The sequence below is a fragment of the Equus asinus genome, chromosome 6 (assembly GCF_041296235.1).
Source record: "Equus asinus isolate D_3611 breed Donkey chromosome 6, EquAss-T2T_v2, whole genome shotgun sequence".
In the NCBI taxonomy this organism is placed as follows: domain Eukaryota; kingdom Metazoa; phylum Chordata; class Mammalia; order Perissodactyla; family Equidae; genus Equus; species Equus asinus.
In genome coordinates this window covers 77,637,280-77,649,572 of record NC_091795.1, presented here as the reverse complement: position 1 = coordinate 77,649,572, position 12,293 = coordinate 77,637,280, and the positions used below count along the sequence as shown (strand labels likewise).

The window sequence follows — 12,293 nt, the reverse complement described above, 5'->3', positions numbered from 1 at the left end:
GGACAGCAGGACCATCACCTCCCCCTTGGTATAGACGGCCTCCATGAGATGATGGAGCTGCAGGAATAGAGCCCTGTTTGTTCAGTGTTTTAGCGTCAATACTGCAGTTATGATCAACTGAAGTCTCCAGGTCTCTTTTACAAGACCTACTATCAAGCAAGGCTTCCTGTTTGGGAGTTTAAAAGGTTTTCAACTTAAAGACAGGTAAGTTAGCTGATGACCTCACTTTGGGACAAGGTGAGTTGGAGGTGATGGACATCATCCAAGTGGGGACGTTTCACAGATGGTGGGAAATGTGGAAGTTCAGCTACAGATTTGGGAATCCTCAGTCTGAGATGGACAGGTGAAGCCAGAAAGCTGCCTGAGTCTGAAGAAAAGCCTAGGGTGACATCGAGTCCAGGGAAGGCACAGAGAAGATGAGGTTAGACAGGTCAGGTGGACCTGAGAAGTGTCATGAGAATCAGGAGAGAGCCTAAGGCATGAAGTAGGCTGACTGGTCTGGTAGTGTGCTGCAGAGGAGGTGGTGACTGAGGGCTGAGCAAAGGGCATGGGGCAGGGCTGTAATGAAGTCCTTAGAGACTCGAAAGAGTTGTTTCTGTACAAGGATGGTTTGGAAGCCATGTGGTAGGGAGTAGGAAGGGAACTCCAAAAAAGGACGAGAAGGTGGTGGGACCAGGCCAAATATCCAAAATTTTTGTCTCCAAAACAAAGAATGAGGGAATGGTTGGAAATGGTAGCCGTGTCAGTCTGGGCTTTCTGAGAGAGAGGAGGTGTGACTATGGGACATTTGGGTAGTACCAATAGAGGAGGATGGAGAAAGGGAGCTGTCATCCCTGGAGGCCCAGAGGTGACTGGGAGGCATATCTTTTCTCCAAAGGGCAGTGATGACATAGTTGATAGGATGTGGGTATTTGAAATCACTTATGCCAGATCTACTGCCCTGGAGAACTTTGAGAAATATTCTCTAACATTCCAAAAGCCCCATCAGCTGGGCTCAGAGATAGTAGCAATTAGTGCTAATTAATGGAATTTGGAAGTCTTGACTTGCAGGATGGGTGTGTGTTTGCGAGATGTTTATGAAAGATGGTGTTTATCCAGAGGATTTCCTTTTCTTTTAAGTTTCAAGGCTGGAGGCTTAAACTTCTTTAATCCAAAGGAAGGAGAACCAACAGTTGTTATAAAGCCACAAATCTCTGCTCAAGTCTCTTATAGGATTAGAGACAGCAGAGAAGGCTAGGAGAGGGGGAGGTGGATACCCCACAGTCCCGGTCCAGGGCAGATTTGAGCGAGGTAAGAGTCTCAAGGATGGAGAATAAGGTGACTAGCATCCGAATGGAGACTGGAGAATGTTCTTCCCTCTCTGAATCCAGACAGTAGCCACTTTGCCCCTTTGCTATAATTCTTTCTGTTCTTACCAGCCACATTTCACTTTGAAAAGTCAGTAAAATACAAATAATAATAATGATGATGATGGTGATGATGATGATAAAATAGTGGGAGGCAAGAATTCCAAAGAACATGTTTCTTGCCTTCACATATTGTTAGAGGACAAAAAACAGGGTGTACTTTTCATTTGAATTAGCTGCTGCTCATTCATTCAGCCCTTGGCAGAGCAGGATGCTGGTAGAGATCTGCCTATTGTTATAAACCAGCTCCTCCTAGGAAGGAATAAACACACAAAGCCAATCCATTGTTGTTCTCCAGGAAAAATAAGAACTCTAGACTTCGGGAAGCTGAGGGGCAGGACAGGGTCTGACTTACCCAGGTGGCAGGCCCTGGAGTGGGCTGAGGGGGAGGTGTGTAATGGGAAGACCTCTAGCTGCAGGGGCTGCCATTGAAAGACTGGGGTCAGGACAAAGCAGTGGCTTCCCTTCCGGCTGGCCTAACCCATGCCCTGGGAAAACAGAGGCACTGCAGGGAAGTGATGAAGTTGCAACCATTTCTCCAAAGAACCTGGCCTAGGATTTGTGAGCACAAGCCTAGGAATGCTAATTTGCTCCTGTCCCAAGCCACAGCTATTGACTTTCCGGTCTCTTATTCTAAATGCTCCTTAGGGACCCCAGCTTTATCTAATAAGAATCGTCATCAGGAATTTAAAGTTTTCAGAACTCCAAAGCCATACAAGATGGGAATTGGGATTAATCCCAATGTATAGATGAGGACAGGAGGAGGATGGGCCTGCATATCTTTGAGCCTGTTGGGTTCTGTGCTGGCACCCCACGTGCAGCATCCTGTAATCCCTCCAATAATACTGTAAAATGGAAATTCCTTCCTCGTTTAACTCAGGAGGCAGCTGGGGCTCAGAGAAGTTAAAATGACTTGACTACGGTCGTAAAGATAAGACGACATGGGGGCAAGGTAAAAGCCAGGTCTTTCAGACTCAGGTCTACCTGTGGGAGTGGTGATTTTCCATAGCAAGTTTGAGGTTGATTTTTTTCCCTTTGGAACCAGAGAGGGGAGAGGCTCACCGTGTGGTTTTGTATGCTGAAGCAGATCCCTCTCAGTGCCTTGGGGAGCTACCTGGTTATTCATCTCAGGCCCTCTGCCCGACCTCCCCTCTCCACCCTACCCTAGCATGCCTCTTTCCTCTGTTCCACCCCAGCAAAGAGGAGCAGGATGTCTCAGCTGCCGAGGTCTCAGCTTGCAGAGCTAGTAATTAGCCCTTTGTGTCCAGTTAACCACCTTTCATCTCCTCCACCTGCTGGTGTCCGCTTTCCCTATTAGCATCTCTCAGCTCTTTGCGGAGCCCTCCTCCCTCTTTGTGGCCAGCTCGGGTCCTTTGTCAGGGATGACGGCTAATGGATGCACACACACAGGGCAGGGCTGCTCCAACCAGAATCGCTCACATTTTCCATCCTAGGTGCCAGACATCTCTCTCTTGTCCCCACCCCAGAGGCAGCCAGGTTTAGGTCACCTGGCTTAGAGGCAGACAGTTGATAGCTAGGCCCCCAAATTTCAGGCCTTTGGAGCCCTGGTATTACCTTTCAGTTCCCCTCCAGGAGTGAAATGGGAGCTGACTGACCGGCAACTTTTATACTTAAGCAAAGAGCCTATTGACTAATTTCTCATCTGCAGGAGCTCACACTCAACCCCAGACTTCTCTGCTCTGAGGCTGCCCACGTGGGTCCATCAACCAAACATCCTGAGTTTTCCTGGACAATCCTGCTTTCATTCTCCTCATACTTAACCATTTATTTGCGCTGTCCAATGTGGTAGCCACTGGCCACATGTAGCTATTTAATTTTATATTATATTTACATATATCATATAAATTTATATTAATAAAAATTAAAGAAAATTAAAAGTTTTAGCCTCGTTTCAAGTGCTCAATAGCCACATGCAGCTAGTGGCTACTGTTGGACAGTGCAGATAGAAAATATTTCCATTATCACAGAAAGTTCTATTGGACAGCTCTGATCTATACAACCAGAAATTCCAGTATATTGGCATCCAAACTATATCTCACAGACCATTTCTTCCCCCTAGAAGGTCCTAAGCTCCCTTGACCTTTCCAGTGAACTCATTTGAGTTCCCCGAACGTCAGGGCCTGTTGGGTTTGAAGGCCACCTGGCAAAGGATGCCTCTGAAGAAATGTGTTCTATAAATTTCACCATTACCAAGTTTGAATGCCTGCTATTCCTACACAGGGGACATGAGGGACCTAGGATCTTCTTGGTGTGTTTGATCTTCAAGACTTCACTCCATTTGCAAAGGAGGGACTTGGTGTCTATTAGTTTCATCCAAGCCATGAGCCCTGGCAGCCAAAGGTGACAGCTGGATGTGCAGTCCAGTGTTGGCAGAGAGAGGAAGGGGCAGGGCTGAGGGAATCCCAGTGTGGGATGGATGCTTCTAGATCTGCCCTGCCCTGGGGGTGTGGGTGGGAAATGCTTCTCAGAGCCTCCCTAGCTTCCTTTCTGGACTCTTGGAGATGAGCCTTTGCTGAAGAGAGAAGAGAAAAAGATTTTTTTTTTCCTTTCTCCGTCCAGCGAGAAAGGGCTCTTTGGTGTAAGAGGTTTAACCAGAAGCAGTTTCCTTTTGGAACAGGGGCAGTTCTTTATTCCCTGCCAGCTCCTGCAGGCAAACAGCATACTGGGCTGGCCTGCCGCCTCAACTGTACCTGTCATGTGCTTGGCAAGTCTGACTTGAGTCCTTTTTTCCACTGCCTTCCCCACCCCTTCAAATTGCAGTTGCAACCTCTCATTTTTCTGCTGCCTACATGATTAAAAAGCATGACTTAGTGGAAAAATCTTGACCTCCTTAGGGTCAGCCTCTTAAGCAGCTGTTGGAGATAAGATTGTGCTGGCAAAATACTCAGCAACACTTTGCGAGGCTTTCTGTCTGCGTGTAAGGAAATGAGAAGCTGTTTGGTTCTGGGTGCATCTTGTTTGTGGAGAAAGCTACCATTTCAGAGGCATAAATTGACGTTATCTGATAATAAAATAAAATCTCTGATGGGTTAGATGATTATAGTGCTTTTTTAAAATGCAATTAACAGGCTTTGTAAAAGGAAAATTTTAATGGCACCTGCTTTGAGTAATTCCAGGAGCAAAGTTCTCTGGCAGCTAAGCAGTATCAGAAGTTCAACGCTCAGACTTCCCCCAAGGACTTAAAAGGCTTAATTGTGCCGCTCTGGGTATGAAAGGCATTGTTTGGAGTTATTTTAATTACTGTATTAGGACCGCTGCCTCTTGCTCGCAGATCGCTTACCGTTGTCCTGTTGAAACGGCTCCAAAGAGGACATGCCAGTTTGAATTTAGCCTATGTCCTCAAAGCGTTTTATCTTTGTATTTGCCAAAACCTTGTACCTATCTAGTGAGACAAGAAGGTCACTTCGCTTCTCAAAAAGAGAAACCGAGACACAGGTGGTTGAGAGGATTGGTAAGGTATACAGTTGATGTCAAGGACATAGGGAGAGTGGGGTCTCTGGCTTGACACAACGTGTCATCAAGTGAATGGCTCATTGGGAGTCTTATAGATCTGAGTTTGGGTCTCCATTTAACCGCTTCCTAGCCTGTGGCCTTAAGCGAGTCACCTGCCCTCTCTGTGCTTCAGTTTCCTCATCTATAAGATGGGGATCACACCACTACATACTTCATAGGATTATTGTAAAGGTTGAGATGCTACTCAGAAAATGTCCCTGGCATATCTTCTATAATCATCATCATTATCATTTTAACATTTTTTCCTCTAATTTTAGCTAAAGACCTATTCCCAGCCTGAAATGAAATCATGGACTCTCCGCCCTTACCGTCCTCCTCGTCCTTCTGCCGGCCTTGCTGCTTCTTGTCCCTTTTGCTCTTCCTGGGCTTGGGGGATCATCATTAGAATCCGGTTGCCACATCTCTCAGCAGGGAGTCACAGGGTGGGCGCTGCCCTGGCCTGGAGGGCAGAGGGCAGAGGCAGGGCCCAGGTCTGTGCCGGGCCAGGCGTCCATCCCCTCCTGATGTTTCACAGCTCCGTCTTGGGTCCTGAGGATTTAGAACAACTGTCCAGACTGGGAAGCTTATCTTCTGGACCTGGCAGCCCAGGTGGTCATCCTGGTGCCTGAAACTGGGGCCTCCAGCAGCTGAATGGGCTCAGAGTCTTGCCCACTCTCCCTGGTCAGTTTTCTATCTATGAAATGGGTGTGTTGACCCAGAGGCATCCATTCATTTTCCAAAAGGCACAGACGCTGAAAACAGCAGATCTAGGTGATGTCTGAAAGAGCTTTGTCAACCAGGGCGTGCTTTCCACGCGTTGGGGTTCCCCTCGCTCACTCCCAAAAGCTTGTGCTTGGAAGCTGCCTGTGTCCTCACCCCCAGGGAGGGGCTTGAGCTCCACAAGAGGAGAAGTGAGGAGGGGCCCATAGAGGCCACCGGACCCTCTCCCTTATCGGTACCTGTGGATCCGTGAGCAGAGCACAGTCCAAGGGTAGGACTGCAGGGCTGGCCGCATCAGGAAGAGAAAGCCCGGAGTAGGGGTGAACTTTCCCCACGCCTCCTTTCACCCCACTAGCCAAACCCCTTCCCCGGCTTGTTTTCCTCCTGGCTGCCATTACTATACTTTTTATGAGCCTTGTTAAGTCTTTAATGATGCCTGGTTGTGCAGCTGGCTTAAGGCTTAATCCCTAGCAATCGGGCTTTATTGGATAAATGGTTAATAATCACTCGTCTACAGGGATTGGGGAGGTTTTGTTGAGGCCCGTGATTCCCAGAAGCCTCACGTGTCCTGTGACGTGCTCAGTGACTTGACTGGGACAGCACTGCTTGGGGTTGGGGTGCAGTAAGGTTAGGCACCACGGAAGTTGAGATGGCCTGAGTTTGTAGGAGAGCATTTCTCCTACCTCCTGAGAACAGAGGATACCTGTCTGCTGCCGTGGGCCTGTCTCAAGCTGAGCCAGGCTCAGGCAAGCCCCAGGATCTCTTCATGTGTGTGTCTCCACCTACTCCTGGTTTTGCTTTCCTTTCTCTTGTCATTAACAAGCTGTGTGGCCTTGAGCAATTCTCCTGACCCCTCTGGGCCATGGTTTCCTGGTCTATTAAATGGAGAGGTTTGAAGAGATGGGCTTGAAGGTGCCATGTGGCTTTCGACATCTGTGATTCTGTGAGCCCCCGTGTCCCAGACAGAGACTCCTCTCTCTGGCTCTCGGTGTGTCACTGAGGACTGTGAGTGGCAAGGGGCCAGCAGCCCATCAGATTAAGAGCTTAAGCAAAGAATTGGGTCAGCGGTAGTCACAGGGCAGTGTGTGCAAAGGGAATCCACAGAGCCTGACGTGGCCCTCGATTTTATAGCCTGGTTTGGGATTTCTTCCAGCTCTGGGTAGGACACACAGTAGGCATTGAAAAAACAAGCCTCGTTGACGGGACTCTGGGAAGAGAAACAGACTCTTCCAGGTGCAGAGCCGTCCAGGAGCCAGGAGTTGTTCACAGGTGAAAAAGGAGCCTGGGATTTTGTTCCCAGCTTGCCTGTGGCTGGGGCCACGCCCTCAACCCTGATTTGGCCTTGACTTTACAGTTGCAGCAAGATAGGACCCATGTGCTTGAGGGGCAGGTGGCATTGGGGCATGGGAGTCAAACAGACATGGTTAGAATCTCAGTCGACCACCTCTCATTTCCAGGCTGTATGGTTTAGGCAACCTCCTTCTCCAAGCCTGAAATTTTTTAAAGATGGCACAGCAACACCTGTCCTTCAGCATGTCTGTGTTGGTTCAAAATTATATATGCAAAGCAGTTGGTAGCTGGCTCATACTAGGTGCCAGTAATCGACATGGGAGGAATTTCATGTCGTGGAACCTGTTGTCTGCTTTGGACTGCTTGAGTAAAATGCTTGATGCAAATAGAGGTGTGATTTACTGTGGATGACATGATTTTGAAGTCTTTCATTTGAAAATAAAATAAAAAATACAAACAGAGCTACACCCCCGTTTAGACTCTGTGGCACTGCCCTGAAAACTTTGAGCTTCAGGAGTAGAGTCCGAGTCTGCGGAGGGATGCTTTCCTATGTTGCCCGAGAATTTACTCCCTGGCTCCTGCCTGTGCCCCTGAGTATCCCGAGGGCAGAGCGCCGTCCCTGGCATACAGCGGGTGCTCAGTTCTCTGTGTGTCTGAGAGATGAAGGAATGGGATTTCTCTGCTTGGATCTGTATGTGACCGGTGTTCGCTCTGCTTTTATTTCAGATCTTCCCCGACCCGTCAGACTTCGACCGCTGCTGCAAACTGAAGGACCGCCTCCCCTCCATCGTGGTGGAACCCACAGAGGGGGAGGTGGAGAGCGGGGAGCTCCGGTGGCCCCCTGAGGAGTTCTTGGTCCAGGAGGATGAGCAGGACAACTGTGAAGAGACGGTGAAAGAGAGCAAGGAGCAGTAGAGTCCCCGCCAATTCCCACGGGGTCGTGCCAGACAGCATCTGTACCTGAACTGTTCTTTCCCATTATGATGGAAGAAGAGAGTGAGCCACAATAGTTCTGAAAATGTCAAACGATGGCTTCCGTTTTGCACCTGCAAATCACTGAGTTGATTTTCTTTTCTTTTCTTTTCTTTTTTTGAAATGTGTCGGGCAGTGGAGCCCTCTGCGACAATTTGCAAGGCCTTCTGAGAAAGGAAGCTGCTTAGAGCAGGGGTGGGGGATGTGGGGAAGTGGGTGCGCCTGTGAGATCATTATCTGAACTCAAGCAGGCTAGAGGCCGTGGTGGGATTCCAGTGGGCTCTGGGGGCGGGGGGCATAGGGGCTGTGCAAAGCGAGCGAGGAAGATTTGGGGTAAGAAAACAAACACGAGACGAAAGAGAAAACGCACGTTTTAAAGAAGACATTGAGCAGAGAAGTACAGCCAGGAAGTATCCAGTGAGCCTTCTCTCTGGCTGCTGGGGCATCAGAAAACAGAGTCTTCATCTCTCTCTGGTTTCGCCCACTGCTGCCTTTGCTTTTTTTCTGGTGTGTTGATACCGGGAGGCAGGTAAAGGAGAGCCATGGAAACTGGCTGCCTGCAAAGCCAGCTGGAGGTGATGCGCAGGAGAGAAAAAGGTCTCCCTGTTCCTTCTCTGCCGACCCTGTGCTCCCGCTGTGGCGTGTTCACGGACCCGCGGTAACCGGGAGGGTTTTAGGAGCCAGGGCTTTTGAGCTTCTCTCCCCTGATTTATCTTTTTTGCTCCCTGGCCCTTTTGGAGTAGTGAGAACACTTCCCACCCTGGTTGCTCCCCCTGAAGTGGACACTTGCACATGAAGGGCCCTCCCCAACAGCTCCCCAGACTTGCCCCAGTCTGAGTGGAAGTGCAGAGCAGGTGGGCTCTCCCAGGCTGCTCGCTCCTTCTCCTACCGCCACCCTGCCTGGTCCCTGGCCACGGCAGTCAGGCAGAGGTGGTTCCCAGAGTGCTGTGGATTCCAGCCAGCCTGAACGCCACTCCCCTGTGGGCGCGTGGCCTGTTTTTCTGGTGGGAGCTGAGTGGCGAGCAGAGGCGGCTTTTTCTGCTTATTGTTGGGGAGGTGAGCTTTAACGCAGGTGCCGAGAGCTGGCTAAGCTGGGAATTTTGGATGGGGGTGATGAGGCTCTTGTATAGCAGCCTGGGGATCGAAGTCTGAAACCAAAGGGTGTCCTGAGAGCCCTGGCTTCTCCCCATGTTGTTCCTGGATGCCAGTGGGAAGACGGTGTGATGAGGGAGCACTGAACAGTGGTCCTCACCCCTCCCCACCTCCCCACCTGTCCACTGCAAGGGCTGTTGTATGAGAAAGCTAGCCTTGGACTTAGAGCTTCTTGTCATAGTTAGGGACCATGTGGTGCAACAGGTTGCAGGACACACTTCAAACTGGCTCCATCTCAGAGCAGGACTGAGTGACCAAGAGGTGGGCTCAAGAGCCTCCCTGGAGCCAAGGCACCGACCATGTCCCCTCAGGTGTCCAGTTGGTCCAGGTTGACCCCGGTTTTGAATTTGAGTGTAGAGATGTATTTAATACCTCAAGGTCAGTGTGGCTCTGGGCAATGTTGAGGCACGAAGACAAAAGATGAAGGTGTGCTGTTGCCGGTCAGCAGGATTTGGTTCCGGGGAGCCGATGCTCACCCCAGCCCCCTGCTCCCTCCCTCTGTGTTGTTTGCTTGTGTTACACACCAATGGCAATAACTTCTTCCAGCTCCTTGTGGAAGGCGGAGAGGCCTGCAGCCTGCACTGTGGGGTTTCTCTCTCATGCGCGCTCTCCCTTTCCTTCTGTTTTGGCTGCAGAGTCTCCTCGCTCTCCTTCCCCACAGCTGCATTCTCATCCCACCTCCCTTTGTGGATGGGGTCTTGCCTTTTAAAATCCCGTGTTTCTGTGTCCCCCTCTCATCTGCTCCTCTCTATCATCTGTCCTGGTCTTGCCGTGTGATGGGAACGTGCTTGTAAACTGCATAACAAATCTACTTTGTGTATATGTGTGTTTATGGAGGTGGTTTATTATTTTTGCTGGTCGCTAGACCCCTTTGTATGACCATTTGGAGTCTGAGTGGGCCAGAGGCTGACAGCTGAAGTCAGAACCCTCAGCGGTGAGCCTGTTGGGGGAACCCAGCCACTCTTGGATAAATGGCTGAGCTCCTGTCTGGCCTCCTCTATTTTTTTTTTTTTAAGTAACGTGTGTATTTCTAACTGATCGTATTGAAAAAAAACCCCTAATATTTCAGTAAAAATGCCTGTTGTAAGATGAACCTCCTGTAACTTCTATCTGTTCTTTTTTGAGGCTCAGGGAGAAACTAGCATTTTTTTTTTTTCCAAACTACTTTTTGTCACTGTGACAGTTGTAAATAAAGTTTGAAAATGCTTTCCACTCTGGTCTGGTTTCCTGCTTTCTTCCTGCTCCACTGGAATGAACAGAGCCTAGGACTAAGCTGCAGCTCTGGCAGGAGGCTGAGCTGGGGGAAGTCGAGGTGGGTGGGGTTCCTGACATAGCCCACCTGCTGGCCTTTCCGGGGTGAGCCCCCTCGATGGTTCTTTCTCCCCTGGCTGAATGAAAACAGCCTTTCCTTCTATGCTGGTAGGTCTCAACTCTGGATGCACATCAGAATCACCAAGAGAGCTTAAAAAAAAAAAGAAAATCCGTGGGTCCTACCCCCAGAGACTTGGATTTCTGTGGGCTGCCGGAAGGTCCAAGTGTTACTATGTTCTAGAATCATCTGAGGAGATTCTAACATGCAGCCACAGTTTTAAGCCACCTTTCTAAGGGAAGAGAAACACCCGAGATACAGGGTAAGTTCCTTCACAAAGGCTGGGCGTGAGCAGATGAGGGTGTATGTAGCTGGAGAGAGCTCGGCAGTCATTCAAACCATTTACTTTGTTCAACTGAGCAGTTCTCAGGCATTGTTAAGACATTGGGATAAACAAAAGAGTTGTGGTCCCAGCCCTCCTAGCGCTGTGTTAATGTAAAATTAAACGACAAATGTGGTGAGTGGAAGGCAGGGAAAACAGGGTGCGTGGAGGGAATGCTTCCCGCAGAGAGAAGGCTTGGCATGAGCTTGGCTGGGGGAGAGGGGGAAGAAATAGTCCAGAGGGCTGCTTAGGCCTGCTGGGGAGGGTGGATTGTGTTATTCTGCGTGCAGGGCTGGAATGCTGTCACTTACGTGTTTATGCCGTCTGGCTCTATGGAGATGGGACTGGAGTGGCAAGATGGAAGGCCTGGAGACTGTGATGGAGTTTCGTGCAGGTCGAAGTGAGGGAAGGTGGTGCTTTGTGGACGGGGTTGGTGACATTTTTCTAACCCGAGGCTGGATATTTTTGCCTTTACTCAGCCTACATCTGGGCTCATAACCATGGTGAGAATAGATAATCAAGTGATCTACACTGAGGGTGTCCCCTGGTGTTAATAGAATGTCAGTCCATTGTAACATTAGCCTAAGCAGAACCATTAGGTCTATGGATCTGCTCCCGTGGGGTAACTTGCTGGTCTCGACCATCTTCAGCTTGGATTGTCCCTCTATTTCCTTCTGAAGCCTGAGGATGGAGTTTATTAGAACACAGCCTCTCAGATGACTGTCTTTATTCACGGATGACATTGTCTATGTAGAAAAGCCTATGAAATCTGAAAAAAAAAAAAAAAGGAAAAGCTACTAGAACTGACGCGTGAGTTCAGCATGGTTGCAGGATCTAAGATCAATCAATATACAAAAATTGACTGCATTTCTATATAGCAGCAACGAACAATTGGAAATTTAAATTTAAAATACCACTTACCATCAAAAAATATAAACTACTAGGCCCGGCCCGGTGGCACAGTGGTTAAGTTCACATGTTCCACTTCAGCAGCCTGGGGTTCGAGGGTTTGGATCCCAGCTGTGGACCTACACACTGCTTGTCAAGCCATGCTGTGGCAGGCGTCCCACATATAAAGTAGAGGAAGGTGGGCATGGATGTTAGCTCGGGGTCAATCTTCCTCAGCAAAAAGAGGAGGATTGGCAGCAGATGTTAGCTCAGGGCTAATCTTCTTCAATACAAAAATAAATAAATAATTTTGGGATAAATCTGACAAAAGATGTGCTAAACCTGTTCAACGAAAACTACAAAACACTGCTGAGAGAAATTAAATAAGATCTACATAAATGGAGAGGTACAGTATGTCCATGGATCTGAAGACGCGATGTTGGTAAGATGTCCATTCTCTCCAAATAGACATCGTTGATCTACAGATTCAACACAATCAAAATCCCAACAAGCCTTTTGGTGGAAATTGACGATCTGATTGTGAAATTCATGTGGAAATATAAAGGCCCTGGCATAATCAGAATAACTTTGAAAAAGAAGAACAAAGTTGGAGGACTCAAATGTTGATGTCAAACCTTACTACAAAGCTACAGTAACCAAA

General features: G+C 48.8%; 1 protein-coding gene across 3 annotated transcripts in view; it reads left to right on the top strand.

Moving 5' to 3' along the window:
• Window positions 1-10,265, top strand: part of LBH (LBH regulator of WNT signaling pathway) — a 31,167-nt gene extending 20,902 nt beyond the window's left edge. For all 3 annotated transcript variants that reach the window (XM_070512351.1, XM_014866447.3, XM_014866446.3), the window contains one exon: window positions 7,656-10,265. In XM_070512351.1, coding sequence (XP_070368452.1) covers window positions 7,656-7,844 — 189 coding nt within the window. In that variant the 3' untranslated portion in view covers window positions 7,845-10,265. The remainder of the gene's footprint in view (window positions 1-7,655) is intronic.
• Window positions 10,266-12,293: the final 2,028 nt, after the last annotated feature.